Source organism: Petaurus breviceps, unplaced genomic scaffold, assembly GCF_028583685.1.
Source record: "Petaurus breviceps papuanus isolate PSGF00001 unplaced genomic scaffold, PetGlider_PUasm1.0 174, whole genome shotgun sequence".
Lineage (NCBI taxonomy): Eukaryota > Metazoa > Chordata > Mammalia > Diprotodontia > Petauridae > Petaurus > Petaurus breviceps.
Genome location: NW_027185761.1, coordinates 25779089 through 25796248, shown reverse-complemented (window position 1 = coordinate 25796248; position 17160 = coordinate 25779089). Strand labels below are relative to the sequence as shown.

Genomic DNA, 17160 nt, shown 5'->3' with positions numbered 1-17160 from the left:
TTAGACAAGGTATTGATTAAAAGCAAGAAAATGCCGGTTCCTTAGAATTGTGAGACATAATAGCATTTGTTGTACAGCTCTGGTAATTTAGAGTTACTACGCCTTCCAGTTTTCACTTTGTATTATCCATCTAAAGAATTTATGATTTTATAATACCAAGGTAGTCTGCATGGCTCTTCTAAATAATTATAAAATTAATAAGATTTGGGGTTTTTTGCTTTTTGGAAGCCAAGTACTACCATGGCGTAATGGATAGAGAAGCCGGCTTTGAAGCCAAGAATACCTATATTCAAGGCCTACTTCTGACAGATTCTGGTTGTGTGACTCTTGGCAAATCATTTAACATCTCAATTCCTCAGGCAATTCTAAGACCATAGGTTGCAGAACAGTTACAATTCTGCACTAGAATTTCTTCTGGAATTTCCTAACACATGTGAAATCATAGGGCCAAACAAAGGTTTTTCATATATCTTGATTTTTAAAGTACTATTTAAAATGTTACATGTTAAGAATCCTTAGGACCAGCCACGAAGTCAAGAAGACAATTCATATCCCACCTTTTATGAATATTAGCTATGTTGCTTTAGATAAAGTTCAGGCAACTATAACTTGCAGAATAATTGCTAGTCATTCTGTATTTGTAGGTAGAATTTCCTCCCTGGAGTACACTCTTAACAGTGCAGATTAGTAACTCTAGCAATTTATATATTTGTTAGTATGAGAACTTAAGTTTGCCCAATCAAAAAAAAAAAAAAAGGAATTGACATTGCTGCCTTCTCAGAGAGAGATCTCAAGTCAGGGATCAATTTTCCCAGGACAACAGACAAGGAACTAGACAGTAAACAGATAACAGCAGAATTGGTTATGAAAAGCTTAAATTAATTTAAAGTAACAGATCCAGGAATACCCATGTATATAAAAAGGAGCAAGGAAATTTATGAACTAGTAATATTGAGGAAAGAGTCGTAGAATCTCAGGAGGGGTGGGGCTGAGTTAAGAGAAATTAGTTACTAATCAGTCCCTTCCTAATATATTTCCATAATGAATATAAAATTGTTTTAAAGAGAGGTAGACTTCACACCAATTTAGAGTTATCCTCACTGCCTGAATATCAGAAACTGGAGATGGTTGAAAAATCATCCAGACTTTTTTCCTGCCTTCTAGACAGAATTCTAGATAAGTGAAGTAAAGGTCTTTAATGAAAATAAGTTTGCCAGTGAAAGTGAGCTGTAGAGTCTGAGTAGTGTCTTAAGTCAGTAAATATTAAGTGCTTTCTCTATGCCAGGCATTGTGCTAAGCACAAGGGATACGAAAAAAGCAAAAGGCAGTCCCTAGTCAGCCACTAGGCTACTGAGGACGGCAGCATGTAAGTAACTGACTGACAAGCTATTTTATAGGGTAATTTGGGAATGTATCCCTGTATGGAAGGAAGGCCTTAGATTTAAGGGGGATCAGGAAAGGCTTCTTGTAAGAAGGTGGAATTTTAGCTGGGACTTGAAAGAAGCCAGTAGACAGATGAGGAAGGAGAAAGTGTTAGGCATAGGGGACAGCCAGTGAAAATGTCCAGAGTGGTGGATAGAATGTTTTGTTCAAGGAATAGCAGAGTGGATAGTGTCACTGTATTGCAGAGTACCTGAGGAGATATAAGAAAATTAGAGCTGTGAGAGAAGGGGAATGGCAGGTTCATATGAAGGGTTTTAAATGCCCAACAGGTTTTTATAGTCAATCCTGGAATTGTTAGTGGAGTTTATAGAGTGGTGGGTGTGAGGGAAAGACATGGTCAGGTTTGCTTTTTAGGAAGATTATTTTGGTAGCTGAATGGAAGATAGACTGGAGTGAGGAGATTCTTGTGGCAGGTAAAACAACCAGTAAATCATTGGAGAATTCTAGGTGTCAGGTGATAAAGGTCTGTGCACTCGAGTGGTGATAGTATCATAGGAGAGAAGTAGGTATATAATAGATAAAGGTAAAATTGACAAGTCTTGGCAGCAGGTTGGATATGGGCAGTTAGAAAAGTGAAGAGTTGAGGGTGACAATCAAGTTGTAAACCTTGGTGACTGGGAGGATGATGGTAACCTTGAGACTTAGGTAAGTTAGAGGGGAGTATGGAGGGCGGAGAGTTAGGAGTTTAGTTTTGAACATGTTGAGTTTTAAGATGTTGGGGATATCCAGTTCAGAATGTCCAATAGACAGTTGAAGATGCAATGTTGGAGGTCAGCAGAGGTTAGGGCTGGATAAGTGGATTTGAGGATCTTTACCATGAAGATGATGGTTGAATCCATGGGAGTCGTTGGGATCACTAATTAAAATAGTATAGAGGGAGAAGATCAGAGGCCCTAGAACACGGCTGTGAGGGACACCCATGGTTAGTGGGCGTGACCTGGATAAAGATTTAACAAAGGAGACTAAGAAGGAGCAGTCATAGGAAGAGAACTAGGAGAAAAATATGAAACACTAGTGAGAAGAAAGTTAGCAAATTGAAGAGGGTGATTGACTATAAAAGATGAAGAAAGGTCAAAGAGGATGAGAATTTAGAATGAGCTGTTGGATCTGTCAGTTAAGAAATCATTACTGACTTTGGAGAGAGCAATTTCAGTTGGATGATACGGTTACAAGTCAGACTTCGTAGTTGAGAGTCAGTAAGCATTTATTAAGCACCTTCTTTGTGCCAGACACTGCTGAGTGTGGGGGATACAAATATGGAAGGGGAAAAAAAGAACAATTTCTGCCCTTAAGGAGCTTACAATGTAATGGGGAAAGACAGTACACCAGAGGAAGTTGAAAAGAGGTGTGAGTGGGGAGGGAACAGAGGGACTAGGGAAAGTATCCAGTGTGGGGGCATGGTGGAAAAGTCATAGAACTCCAAAAGTAGTTCAGGCAGGTTAGAGATGAGATTTCTGACCTGGGCTTCCTCCTTAAATGGAGATTTGGGAATTAGTGGCTCCACCCTTCAGTCTGAGGGACTAAGGGTGGTATTGAGGTGGAATATCCAGGCTCATGGGATCTGATAAAGTTGTGAAAGTTGGTAACATTTTCCCTATAATAGCTTGGGAGGAGGAGGGGAGCAGCAATCAGAAAAGTCCCAAAGAACAGCCGGGTAAGAAATAAGGTAGTAAGAGGAAAGAAAGTGGAGATACCTTTTGTAAACAGCTTTTACTTTCTCAAGTAATTTAGCTGTAAAAGGGAGGAGAGATTAACATTAAAAATCAGATTAAATAGGCTGGGGGCAAGGTTTCAATAATTAAATAATAGTAATTTAGGAAAAAGCATTGAAATCATTAGTTTTATCAGCTGAAAGAATGCTAAGACATTGACAGCTTTAGGTGTAATTATATTGTAATTCAGATAGGACCTTCTCTCTAATGGTTTTTTTCCTTTTAAATGCCCAGATGCCAGTAGGGTTATGGTATATAAAAATCTGTCTTGGAGCTAATAAAGAAGCACAGTGAGAGTACTTTACATCCCCCAAGTAGAATGGAATTGAGGGTTATTGGGCAATAATAATAGCTCAGCTCCCACGGTAGTTTCCAGTCTTATACCTTGAACTTTGGGGATGTTTTTGCAGGCCAGAAAGAATAGAGGTGAGAAATATTATTTCATATATTTCACATAGCATAGTAAAAGAACTTGAAATACTAAAATGGAGTCAAAAGAAAATTTAAGGGGAAGCAGGAAGCTACATACCAATTAAAGACCTAGATGGAGGCTAGGTAGAGTTTCAGAAGGTGGTAAAGCTAAGGTGGGGCTTTCTCTGAACCTCATCTCCCATAGCTTTTTCATAAAAGAACCCAATGTCCGAAGGAGGAGGGAAACAACCTGGTAGCTAGTGATCTTAAAGCAGAATTCTTGCTAGGTAACAAGAATACTGTCTGAATTCATAGGCTCTTGGTTGTGAATGAGAATATAAACTGATTTATTGTGATTGAACAAGTCATTTTATAACTTTGTAAAAATTTGTGTTGCCCAAGAAGCATAGAAAATTAGGATTACTCTCAAAAGAATATTTAGTCTACCTTTTTTTCTAGACTTTTTTGCCGGATTTATTCAAGTATTAGTGATAATTTTTTAAACTAGGAAATAATTTAAAATTGAAGTGCTAGGTGTGAATTGGGAAATTGATATTTATAAAATTCTTTTCTACTATAATTAGAAAGGACAGAAGGAACTACTAAGAAAGATGACAAAGGTTAAGAGGGATAGGAATTAGTGATAGTTGTTGATGTGGGAAAGAAATGTGAAAAGTATTTATAAAAATTGACTGTTTATTCTGCCTGACAGATTTAAAGGGTTTCCTGGGCTCTTGATAAGAAAGTTGCCTTTTTGGTCTGGGCTGAAAGAGATTGATACTTGAGTGAACTTCAGAAATTGGGACAAAGTATGTTTGGAGTTTCCCTGAGAAATTGGGAGAGTTTTGAAAATTGTAATGGGTGACATAAGTAGAGGCTTTAGTGGGCTTTCTTTTTTGATAGGGAGAATTACTAATGGAACAAGACTACCAGGAGAAAGGAATTTAAAAGCATTGTGGGTTAGAGATTAATGGCTTTACTGCAGATCCTTCTGTTAAGCTATAGTTTCAAATTCTCATCCAAGCTTTATATTTCACAGACTTACTGAGCCCATTAAAGAAATGGAAGTCTCGCTATCTGATGGAGCAGAACGTTACCAAGTTACTGAGGCCTCTGTCTCCGATCACACCTCCACCTCCCATCCCTCCCATCCCCAGCTCACAGAGCCCACAGCTTACCATGCCCTGCCCGACCCTTCCAGGAGAGGAGGAATGCCGGAATGGATATGGCCTAATGTTCTCACCAATTCCATCTCTTGCTACTAGTCGCTGCAATACGCCCCTGCAGTTTGAGGTGATTGGGGTTTGGTGTTGGGAGGAGCTAGATATGATACTTCAATACATTATACACCCACAACAGCTGTAATCATTCCACAAATGTGTCTAATCATGTGCCTCACACTGTCTCTGCAAGTGAGAACTCTCAAGGCCACCTCTTAGCCTCACATCTTGGGCACTGCCACCATTCTCCACAGGACAGGATCAGTGATACCACCCATCCCATTGCCTTTCTTTTGCATGTCAGTTCATGAACCTTCAAGCCCACTGGCAGTAAGCATGCTAGCCTTTCTGCTTTATCTGTAATATGACCCCTAAAAAACAATAAGCCTCTAGCTCCACAGACTAGCCATGTGACTCCAGTCTGAAGATTCCAATCAGACTGAGTAGTGAAGAGTCTTCTCTTTTTTTCTTTCTTTTTTTTTTTTTAAATAATTTCGTATTGCTGCCTCATTCTATACTTTCATGGAACATTGTGGCACATGAGTGTTTTCACATCAGTTCACTTCATTGTCTTGTTTAGAAATGAGGGGGAGGCAAGTAGCTCTCAGCCTGCAGTATCATACATTTTTATCATCTGTTGTCCAGTGTATGATAGAAGTGTATCAGTTTATACTTCAGCTCATTCTAGGAGTAATCTTGAACCACTTGATATTACAGTTTGGGTGACAAGAGGTTTTCTGGGTAGCATTTATCAAACATCTGTCTATGCATGTTGCTTTAATAGGTGTCATACATAATTAAACTAAAAAGACACCATCTCTTCCTGCTTTTCAGCAAAGTCTGTTCTAACTGAGCATGCTCAGCTCTGCCCCAAGGCTCTGCCTGTATGTAGATTTTACTCCTCCAGGTGTTCTTGGTTATAAGTGAGTGTTCTAGCTGATCACAGAGGCATCTCTGCTCTCCCTGCAGAGCTTGGGTGAGTGCTTGGCCTGTAGCACAGTGGATCATGTAATGCCTAGTCAGGAATATGATGGATTACACACAAAAGTGCAATCTTGGAATTGACCTTCCCAGGCCCAGATTGAATAGAGCACATCGAATGCCACTTTGGAGAAGACTCTTTTGAATATATCTTTCTGGTTGCAATTAATTTTTCCAGAGATTGTGCCTTGTAAGCTACAGTTACCTTGTCACTGGATTCAGCTGATTCAGTCCATTTGAATTTTGGCCTCACTTGTATTTGTAGTTGAAGCTACCTCTTCAGTTAACAAATTAAAAGTTTCATAGTAGAAAGATTTCACAAAATAAAGTTCTCCCAGGGGAGAAACAGTTGTAGTAATAGGAACCAAATCTCTATCAATTTTATTAATACCAATTTTTTTTTTCAGAATCAACTTAGCCATTCAGCCCTTTGTTCCCATTTTTCACCACTTGAAAGATCTCTTACTTTCTCTGTCTCTGGGACACAGTGACATTAAACCTTCCCAGCTGCAATAGTCCACAAATAAGTCTAGGTTGTGCCTATTCGTTTAATCTTTTGTGGTGGTATCTTAATTTTTACTCTATCAAGAAATAATTTAGAAACTGAAGAGTGGTTTATCTTGCATGTCAATTAAATTTAATACTCAATATACCTCCTGCTATGTATAGCAAGAGAGTCGTATTACCAAATCCTAAAACTAATTTTATGATGTTGTTTTTAGTATAAAATCAAAACAACATTTAGTGAATTGTTTGCATAGATTGATATAATCCCTCTCTCCAAAACCCACAAAGCATTGGAGTCAACAGACTTTTAAATACTGTTGTGCTCAGCACTGGGGAAAGAGAGATAAATTACACCAAAATTGTCCCTAGCTGTAAAGGGCTTCCATCTTACTGGGAGAGCACATGTACACAGATAAGCAAATACAAAGTGATTTTAGGAAGGAGACAGCACTAACAACTGTTCTAAAATCTGATTTAATTAAGGAAAATTAAAGCTTTTCTTATCAGTAAAGCAAAACTTCACCTTCCTGGCCTGTTCCATGTCACTGCACTAATTGCCATGTTTTCCTATATTCTAGTCCAGGGGTAGGGGAAGTCCTTTGTCTTCAAAGGATTAGACTCACAGGGGGAAAACGGACCACACCTTAATTGTGAGGAGCTTTATTTTTTAAAGAAGAAAGTCAAACTGGTTCAACTTTCCCACTCCATAAATTTAAAAGAATAGGGAATATGAATGTTTTCTTCGTTGAATATAACAAATAAACTTAATAGAAAAATACAATAATTTGGAATTGGGAGGGAGAGTCTGGGAGATGAAGTTACTCAGGACCAAGACAAAAAGACTTTAGGAGTCAAGAGAATAGGGACATTAGAAAATAAAGTTCAATGTGAAAAACCTAGAGAGAAAGGCCTATCCCTAATCCTGATCCCTACAACCTTCCCTCCTTCCTCCCTTCCCCAGATTTTGCTCCAGTGCTTTGGCCTACATCCTCCCTTCCATCCAGTAGCTTGACAAAAATTTCCCAATTCAGATCCCCAGATCCTCCATTTCCTACCATCAAGACTCCTGTGCTGAAATAGCATAAATTTCTCCCTCTACTGCTGGCCACCATCTACCTAGCCCACAGCTTCATCTGCTTTTTCTCACCTTTCCATTTGGACAAAATTTGTCCAGTATTATACCAGTTCTTCCTGTCACCAGTTCTGTCAGCTTAGGTCCTATTAGTTCAACCGTTTAGTTTCCCTCTTCCCATATCACCTTTCAAAAGAAAGGATTTGTTCTATTAGTCAAAGATAATTATCTCTAAGAATGTCATTTCAGAGTAAAGCACTAAGAATGTCTCAGTGTAGGATATCAGGCCCTGCATCTTATACTGAAACTCTTTCAGATCTATAATAATAAATTTGTGACTATCATCGTCTTGGAGAGATGATATGGAAGCCTGATGGATACTTGTTTGGGAGAAGAAAAGGGTTATTGTGGGTTATAAGAAATTAAGCTAAGGGCCAAATCCTACCTTTAGGCTAAAAGTTCCCTATTCCTAATGCCTACCCTTTGAATACTTATTCAGAACAGGAACTTTTCTAGTCCAGAATGCTATCAGGACCTAAGCAGCATTCTTCCTACCCTCGTTCCCTTCCCCTCATAGTCAAGTGAAAGATAGGAGGAAATGAAAAAAAATAAAGGAAACAGTTTAGGTAATGGGGAATGGTAGAATGCCACCAATAATTAAGTCAGATTCCACCTCATGACTCATATATCCTAGGTTGCCAACCTCTGATCTAGAATATAAAGAAATATCATACTGTAGAACCATACCAATCTTAACTCTTAACTAGTATCCCCCTGGGATATTTAGTTATAGCATGGAAAAAAATGACAGTTGATTTGATTTAAATGCTTTCTAAGGTACCAGGAAGCATTTAACGTGCCAAGTCATTAACCATTGGGATGAGTTCTACGGTTGAGTATTTCCCCCTGTGCATTCTGATAAGAAAAGTCATGGCTAACATCTATGCTTGCTTTTACTTTATTTTTTTTTTTGTTTTGCTTCTTGACTTTGAGTAGATGAATAACAAGATGCTTTTCCCTCCTCTAGAACATATCCTCCCCTGAGAGTTCCCCTGCGCATAGGCCCGAGTCCCTGTCACCCGAGGTAGTTATCACACCATCTCAATCACACTCGGAGGCTGAGAGTGAGTGTGCATGAGTGTGGACCTGAGTGTGTGGGGAGGGACCAAGGGAAGAGTGTGAATGGGGTTATGGGCTGGAGGGTGGCTGATTTTTCCCAGTAAGTTGAATGAATCTTAGAATGTGTGATTGTTCAGGATTATCAAAATGTAGATCAAGGAAGCCAAGTGATTGTGTGGTTTGCATGTGGGACAGTGAAGGAACTGTCCTGTGAAAAGAATGGTTAAGTTTGAAGGCATATTGAAAAATGTCTGAGAGCCTTGGAGGAGAGGGAATAATTAAGATAGGGAGATCCCAGGCAGTTTTAGGAGAAGAGAAAACGAAGTCTTTTATTCACTTGTGTTTGGGTGTTGAGTATTTTTTGAGGATGCAATGATTGCTCTGCCTTCTGGCTTTTAGATTGAGCTACCTCCCTCATTGATTGCCTCTACCTGATATGGCTAGCGCCAAACATTGCAGAGAACTACTAAATAAATCTCAAGGTCTTCATTGACATGAGACATCCATGCCTTTGGTAGCTATGCTTTTACCAAGTGATTTCATTGATTTGACTACCAAGTAGCATTGTAAATAGCAGCAAGACCAACCATGTCTCAGCCAGAGCATGTGAAGGTTTTAGTACCAGAGATTCATATATGGAAAAAGTATAAAATCTTCCAAAATATATGTGTAAGTACCAAAATCGAAACCATGGGACAGATGTAGATCATGTCATACTCTCTGAAAGGTGAAGGTGTTGGTGTTCTAATGGAGTGGAAGTTAAGCTGTGTTTTGGCACTTAATGCAAAAGGGGAGAGATCTGTCTTGTCTTGGTGCTCAAGACCCTTAGGGGCTGTAGTGTCTTGGTGTACCATTCTATGTAGAAGGAATATCAATAGTTAAGAATGATGTCTTCCTTCAGTAGAGATTACACAACTGATCCATTATTGGAAGTTGACTGTCAGTGTCTATGTCTTGATGGCAGTTTGTAGCCAGTACATAGTTTGTAAAGTAATGACCTAGCTGATGAGATACAGTTTAGGTGCATGGATGGTTCTGGAATGTTGTGCTATATTGGGGCTATGCTGTTGATTTTCTGGTGTGCTGATGTGTTTGCCTAGATGGTAAGCTAAGAATTGAATGATCATAAAGTTGGATGTAAAACAGACCTGGTTAACAGTGAAAATGAATGGATAAATGACTGAAGGAAGTACTGGTTGGTTTATGTCTTTAATACCATTCATCTTTATTGAACTAGTAACTTAAATACTCCCCTTTCCTTCTCCCCCCACCCTTCTTTCCTTCGCCCTTCCCCCTCCTAGCCTCCATCAGTATTAATTTAGAAATGAATACATCAGGAGCCAGTTATCTTAAGACACCAGTCTCACTTCTATAACGTGCATGGGGCTCAGGTAATTCCCTTATTTTACTGCAAGTCCCTTATTGTATTGCAAGGTGACTCAGCAAACTCGAAAAGCTGAGCAGATGAGATAGTCTCATTTGACCAATTCTTTAATTCTTAGTTCCTGAGTGCTTTCCTCTGGAAAGACTTAAAGCAGTGTAGGGAAAGGCTGGGGGTTTATTAGACATCTGGCCTGTGTAACTGTCATTATGTGGAGCTTTTGCAGACATTAATGGTTTTCTTTCCTCCACTACCATCACCCCATCTTTTCTGCCTTACTTTCTCACCTATACCCTTTACTCCCTTCCTTTCTGCCCCTCTCACTTTCTCCCCTACCCCATGTCTTCGTTCGTTTCTGTTTTTCCAGCTTGGTCTCCGGACAGACCTGGATTTGGCAAAGGTAGGATACCTTGAGCCTAATACTAACAACTGCCTGGAGAGACAAGTCTTGCTCAACCCAGGTCAATCTGACCTGGCCTCTCAGCCCTCCATCCCTCCCACATCCGAGAGCAGCCACCAAGGCAATAATGGAGATGGACAACAGACCCTTCTAAGAAATTCAGACCAGGCCTTTCGGACAGAATTTAATTTAATGTATGCCTTCTCACCTTTGAACGCTATGCCTCGAGCAGATGGACTGTTGCGAGGTTCTCCCCTGGTGGGAGATAGGAAACCTTTAAATTCTGATGGGAGGTATTGTAGCTCTCCTGCAGAAGGGTACTCCAACAGACATGAACACGGTCTAATTAAAGATATATCACGTGGATCAATGTCACCTAGTGGTGAGAAGGCCAGTGATGGAGTCAAGCCTGCCCCCCAGAACCCACCGCAAAGGAAAAAGGCAAGTATTTTCGCATTTCTTCCACCAATGAAGAACTATGACTGAAATACAAGTAACAGATAGTTTTCCTTTTCTGTATATACAGATATACATGGCTACAAAGTTCCTGCTAGAGAGCCCAAAGCAGAAATGTGTCCTTTTAAAAAATAAAAGATCAAGGTCTATTGGCCTGACTTGCTGAAGAATAAACAGCAAACTACTTCTCCCATTGCTTTATTTTCTCCTATATATAAAACAGGGAGAGTAACCCCTAGGCTTCAGTTTCCTTATCTGTAAGATGAAGGGGTAATAATACTGTATGATCTCTAAGGTTTCTTGCATTTCTAAATCTATAGTTGACCTAATAACACACCTGGAAATAGTCTGAATTTGAAAACACCAACAGTAAGAACATCATCAGGCTGACGTACTGAGGTACTAAAAATGAGAATAGTGCTTCTTCTAATTTTGCATTATTCTTCAAAGAGTTAATCTCCTGATTCTGCCTATATTATTTTTACTAGGTGTCTCTGAAGACTGAGCTTTAGCTTTCATACCAAAAAAAGTTTGCAGAGCTTTTGTCTTAATCATTCATGCTTTAAGTGCCTTTGATGTAAATGCCAGAGCTTTGTTGTTCAGTCATTTCAGTCACATCTGATTTTTCATAACCCTATTTGGGTTTTCTTGGCAAAGATACTGGAGTGGTTTTTGCCATTTTCTTCTCCAGCTCATTTTACAATTGAGGAAACTGAAGTAAACAGTTAAGTGACTTGCCTAGGGTCACACAGGTACTAAGGATCTGAAGCTGGATTTGAACTCTGATCTCCCTAGCTCCTGGCTAGTGCTGTCTCCACCATGCCACCTAGTTGTCCCAAACAGAACAGTCTCACTTTAAACATTTCTTAATTTCCTATTTGTCCTCCTTTTCTGATGATATAATAGACTCTCTTACTTGAAACCTTGTTTTTGTTTTTTGTTTCCTTCCCAGGTGTCTTTGCTAGAATACCGTAAACGGAAACAGGAAGCCAAGGAGAACTCTTTGAATTTGGGAGGTGACTCTGTACGGTGTACAGGGACTCCCACCCGGCAAGGCAGCAATAGCTCAGTGTCTGACACTGAAACCTATGGTGTCCAGGGATCTTTAGCCCGAGCCCCATCTTCCCCTCACAGAGGTTTCTCCCCATCCCATTCCTCTGTTCCCCCAGTGGATGATATAAGTCCTACAGACCCCAGGGGTACTTCCTCATCTCACTGCAGACCTCAAGAGAATATCAGCAGTAGGTGGTAAGTATTGGAGTGCATTTACTTTGATTTTTTTGTAAGAAGAGGTCTTCTAAAGCCATTCTAAATTTTGCCTGAAAAGTACTGGAGTGCTTCTCTTAGAGAGCAACCTCCTTCCTCTCTCAGTTAGTCAATCTAATGGTATCAAACCACAGCTTTCACCCTCACTGCTAACCTAAGAAAGGCCACTGACTTCAAGAAACTGCCCTTCAGCATTTAACTTTGAATGTGGTGGCCACCACCATGACCTCCTCCGCTCACTTGCTCTCAAGGTAAGACATGAGCTTAGCCTGGTTCCACTCTGATGATTTCTTTAGTCATTACTTTTATTGGATATCTCTTTTGTGCTGAACACTCTTCTGGGCAGTGGTTGTATAGAGGGATAAGATGAATTCCCTGCCCCTAGACACGTGAAGAAAAGGCATCAGCCACCTTAATTGTCAGGTGCCAAATAAACAAATCTAGACCATCGGTTCTCTAGAAATCCAAAGGAAAGAACAGTCACTAAGCCTAGCTGAGCTGCTAACTCATTGTATGGAGGAGAGCAAGTCTCTCTCCCTCTCTGGATCTGATGTTTTTGTCTGAGAAGTGGAGCAGCCTGGATCAAATATTCTTGAAGGTCCTTTCCAGCTTTAAAATTCTTTTCTATGAGTGTTAGAAACAAGGGAGGGAGAATGGTCACAAAGGGCAGGGGCCTTCAGAAAAGAACTCCTGAAGAATCTTTCCATGAAATAATGGGTAGTGAGAAAAGTAGCTGTGTAGCCAGGATCCACATGGTGGAACAAGGGATAAAAGCTGCCTTTCAGAATATAAAGTGGTCATACTGCAGTTCTTCATGCATGGTATCCATTTCACATCTAGTCTTGCTAGTGGAATTGGTCCCAAAGAACATGACTTTTTAAATGTAGATAAAAGAATACTTATGGGGGTTTAGTTCACAGAGTACTCCTCAGTTGTCATTTAAATAGCATCTTGTTACCTCCCCAGGATGGTTCCCACATCTGTGGAGCGTCTCCGAGAGGGACGGGGTATTCTGAAAAAGGTCCTCCGCAGTAGCAGCAGTGTGAAGGTGTCACAGAAAGAAGAGACCTCCCCGGCCTGGGAGAACCCTGCTGAGAAAGAATTGGGTGAGCAGAGCAAGACCCTCCCTTTTCCATGGCCTCAGGAGATGAAATAGACAAGAAGGGCCAGAGTTTTGAAGCAGTAAACATCTTCTGCTCACTTGAATTTCCAACTTTACATTGGCCTGTTATGTACTGCCGACACTCGTTAAGTTCTTGAGCATCATTGGCTTTTCTGATCTGACTTGCCCAAATAGTGCCTTCCTATAAGTTTGCTTTGGTAAGAGTAGCCTAGTGAACGTGGTTTTCTTCATTAATGCAGATCACAGCCCATAAATATAACTATTCTGTCCCTTTGTCAGTCTTTCTTCCATGGGGGCTCACACAGCATACTGGGCCTTCCTCTATTTCACCTGACATTTTGAGAATACCAAGAGACAGTGGCAGACAATGGGCTTTCCCATGCTTCATTATGGTTACATGACTCACCCCTGTTTCCATCACAGGTTTCTCTGATGATATCCTTTATACCACTACTGCTATGTAGCTCTTTGCTTGTAATGTGCTATAATCTGCCAACACCTACTATATGTCATTCTCCCTTGGGAAACTTGACTTTGGTTTGAATTCTTCAGAAACCTTCATAGTATTATATGGCTTACAGTCATATAGAATCACTAGAAGAATGACCATTAAAAAACATGGATCTTTATTTTAAAGAGAAGCCTAAGGTTATTAAAAACAATGTACAAGTTCCATAAGATAATTTAGCTCTCTCTGATCCTCCTAGCTTATTAGCCATTTGTAATGTTTGTCCAAAGTATATACACTGATAAACTAGCCCTATAAGCTATCTATCTAACTGCATATCAAAGTCTGGAAGAATGGGTATCTTCATTGATTTTTCAAAACTTCGCAGATGATTAAGCCCAGGACTGAGCTGGAGCCAGTTCAAACTGGCTCATAATACCCAATTTTTACATTTTCACCATGAATTTACCCCCCAGAAACCTCCAAACAAAATAGTGCTTGGTTTATCATTTTGTTAATTGTCTAGATTTAAGAAAGTGATGGAGAAGAATGTTAAGGCCAGTTATACCTGAAAGTGTGTAGTGCACATATTTCACTTTTACTAACACACCCCTGGTTAGACCAACCTCTTTTTAATGAGTATAGATCTTATTTAGGAGCCCTTGCAGTATTCTGGGGCTTAATGCAACTTTAAAAGATCAACAGCGAAGTGGTGGTGCCACTTGGAGTCTTGACTTGGAGTCAAGTTGGGCCTATAGTCAAGAAGACCTGAGATCAAATCTGGTCTTGGGCACTTATGTCACTTAACTTCTGTCTGTCTCAGTTTCCTCAGCTGTAAAATCTTTTGTAAATCTTAGAAGTGCTACATAAATCCTGTCATTATTAACAAATAGCATCTCTAGGACCTTATTGTCTATAAGTTTTGTAGAGATGGGAAAGTTGGCATATAGGTTGGCAGTGGTTATTGATCACCTCTTAATCACCTTTTTTTTTTTTTTGTAAAATTTTTTTCTCCCATCTTTTAGTATTCTTTCAACTTTATATGTCTTGAGAATAGATGCCTTCAAAATTAATCCCTCTAGCCCAGATCTTCCCTGTGTACATTAGTCTTAATATACCTACTCTTCTCTTGTTCATTTTCTTCCATGTCATAAATACCCCCAAGAAGAATATTTTCATATGTTCAGTAGAACAGAAAAAAATCATAGATTTCTATTTCATATAGCTTGCTTTTTTTTAAGTATATTAATAATTTTTAAAAGTGTATAAGTTTTTTTCAAGGTGGTCCTGCTTATCTATGTCTCATGCAATGCATTTAAAAAACATTGTGTTAATGACCTTTCCCTTCACCAAGGATTTGACACTGTTGGTAACTTCCCTCTCTCAATCAAATACCACCCACTCAGTGGCAGGGGGGGAGGACCAAATACAATTCTTATAACATATGCCCATACCATGTTCCAAAATGTACATCTCCTGTACCCTGACTCCACCCTGTCAGACGATGACAGTGTGTCTGTATACAGCCCATGCCAGGGCTGGGGCGTTAAACCCAAACATGACAGTTTAATTTTCATTAATGGGGTTTAAGAAACTTTATGTTTCTTTTCCATCTGTTGTCCACTGTCCAGCTTCCTCTTTTAATTCTCTCAGTACAGCTCTACCAGCTGCTGGGTATCTGCCCAAGCTTTCTCTAAGCTTATTTTTCTCTGTGTGATTTGCAGACAAATTTGTGTTCTTACCCAGTGTTGACTTTAGGTCCTCTCACTTTGGTCAGATCAATTGTCTGTTGGCTAAGGAGGGTTCTAGACTCCTTTGATCTCTTCTTATAATCATCAATGACTTTTTATTTTTTCAAGAAATGAAGATTATGGTTCAGTTTCTGTTTTATCTGATTCACCTTTTTTTGCATTTACAGCTTGTTTAGATTAATCAGGTTGGAGTTGGCCTCTGTTGCACACCATACCTTTTCATTTTTATTCTTCGAGTTTGAATTTGATTTTTGACTATTTGAGTTTGCTCTGATCTCTCAAAAAAACTGGAAATTCTTCTCCACAAGCAACAAAGGAGAGAAGAACAAGGGAGTCAGAACAGCCATTTCTTGTATAAGCCCTGAGTTAACCACTTATTATTTCCTTCCTCCCATATTCCATTCATTCTAACAACAGCGCAAAGGTAGAAGGAGATGACTTCAGTCAGTCAACAAACCTGTATTAAGTGCTTCTGTTACCAAGCAACATGCTCGGTGCCAGGGATACAAAGAAAGACTTTAATGGATAGCAAATACTTAGGACCATTGAGGCAGCAAAGGATCCCAAAGCAGCACTGCATTGAGAATTCAGGTCCTAGCACTGCGGTTCCCTTTCTGGTGACTTTAGGCAAGTCACTGAACCTTCTCCAATAAGTACAAGTGGGGAGAAAGTTTTCCTTGTACTATGCCTCCTCACAGGGTTCCCCTGAGGCTTAAATGAGACAATGTATACAAGAGTGCCTGGAACCATAAAACACTGTCAGCTGTGCTACCAGGTGACTGTGTGTTCCCAAAACGTACCACACTATGCAAAATTGCATACTAAAAAAACCAAAGGACTTGCGGAAAAATGGGGTTAGGGACACAACACTCAAAAGCTTAGTAACACACTGGAAAAAATTAGGAATTTAATAAAAACAGTGGCAAAGTTTTATACATGTTAAATGGTTAAGAAATAAATAGTGGCAGTGCCCTTGGCTTCTAGGTGATATTTGGCATTCACTCACCCACTTGTAAAGCCTACCTGAAAGCTGACAACTCCAGGTCTCCAGGGCTGGAGGCCATTGGATAAAAGGGTGACTGATAAAGACTAACCCTTCTCCACCCATGGGTTTGGTGCTTCACCAGAACATGCACAGTAAATATGACACTTTACTTTGACAGAGACCTGACATTTGCTTGTAGAAATGCAAATCAGAAGGGTTGCAGCTTGTGACATAAAGTGGTACAATTGTCTGTATTCTTGAAGAAGAAACCAAGAAGCCAACTTAGGATTCAAGTCATGCTCAAAATGTTCCCTAACATATCACTCACATTGGAACAAATGAATGTTTTCAGAACACAGGTTATAGCATTAGATAGTTCTAGGCTTCGTTACTTTACCAGTGTGAGTCCTCTCTTTATCAAGACAAATCTTAACCATCCTCCCAAGCTCCTCACGTGTGTCTTAGTAAACATTGCTGTGGCCCAAAGTTCATCCCCTGGTATCCTGTTTCCTAGTATTGAACTTTCCTAAAGGGAGGCTAGTCCATTTTCAGGTCCATAAAAGAGAGGTGTTTATATTATCCGTCCAAGAAGCCAAGTTGAAGTTTTCTTCTCTACCTTCCAGATCCTGCTGAGGGAGAAGGCCCAGAGATAACAAGCTCTGCTCTCTCCAAAGGATCAGCTGTTTATAGCCCTTCAAGATATAGCTACCAGGTAAGGAGGAACATGCCACTGGGGACTATGTCATAGGCCTAGGCCAGTGTCTTAGGGAACATTCAGGAAGTGGTAACTATCTTCAGGGATTGAGATAATTTGACGTGGTTATGTGAAATCACATGAAAGATAACTAAGTATTTTATAGCAACTTTAGAAATACATAAATGATT

At 39.8% G+C, this 17160-nt stretch overlaps 1 protein-coding gene across 17 annotated transcripts in view; it reads left to right on the top strand.

Annotated features, from left to right (window-relative positions):
• SETD5 (SET domain containing 5) overlaps positions 1-17160 on the top strand; it is a 73793-nt gene that overhangs the window by 53808 nt on the left and 2825 nt on the right. For 14 of the 17 annotated variants that reach the window (XM_069084026.1, XM_069084021.1, XM_069084011.1 and 11 more), the window contains 6 exons: positions 4606-4859; positions 8374-8430; positions 10214-10687; positions 11655-11950; positions 12935-13074; positions 16899-16987. In XM_069084026.1, the coding sequence (XP_068940127.1) occupies positions 4606-4859; positions 8374-8430; positions 10214-10687; positions 11655-11950; positions 12935-13074; positions 16899-16987 (1310 nt within the window). The remainder of the gene's footprint in view (positions 1-4605; positions 4860-8373; positions 8431-10213; positions 10688-11654; positions 11951-12934; positions 13075-16898; positions 16988-17160) is intronic. The other 3 variants (XM_069084027.1, XM_069084025.1, XM_069084024.1) reach the window with 1 other exon arrangement.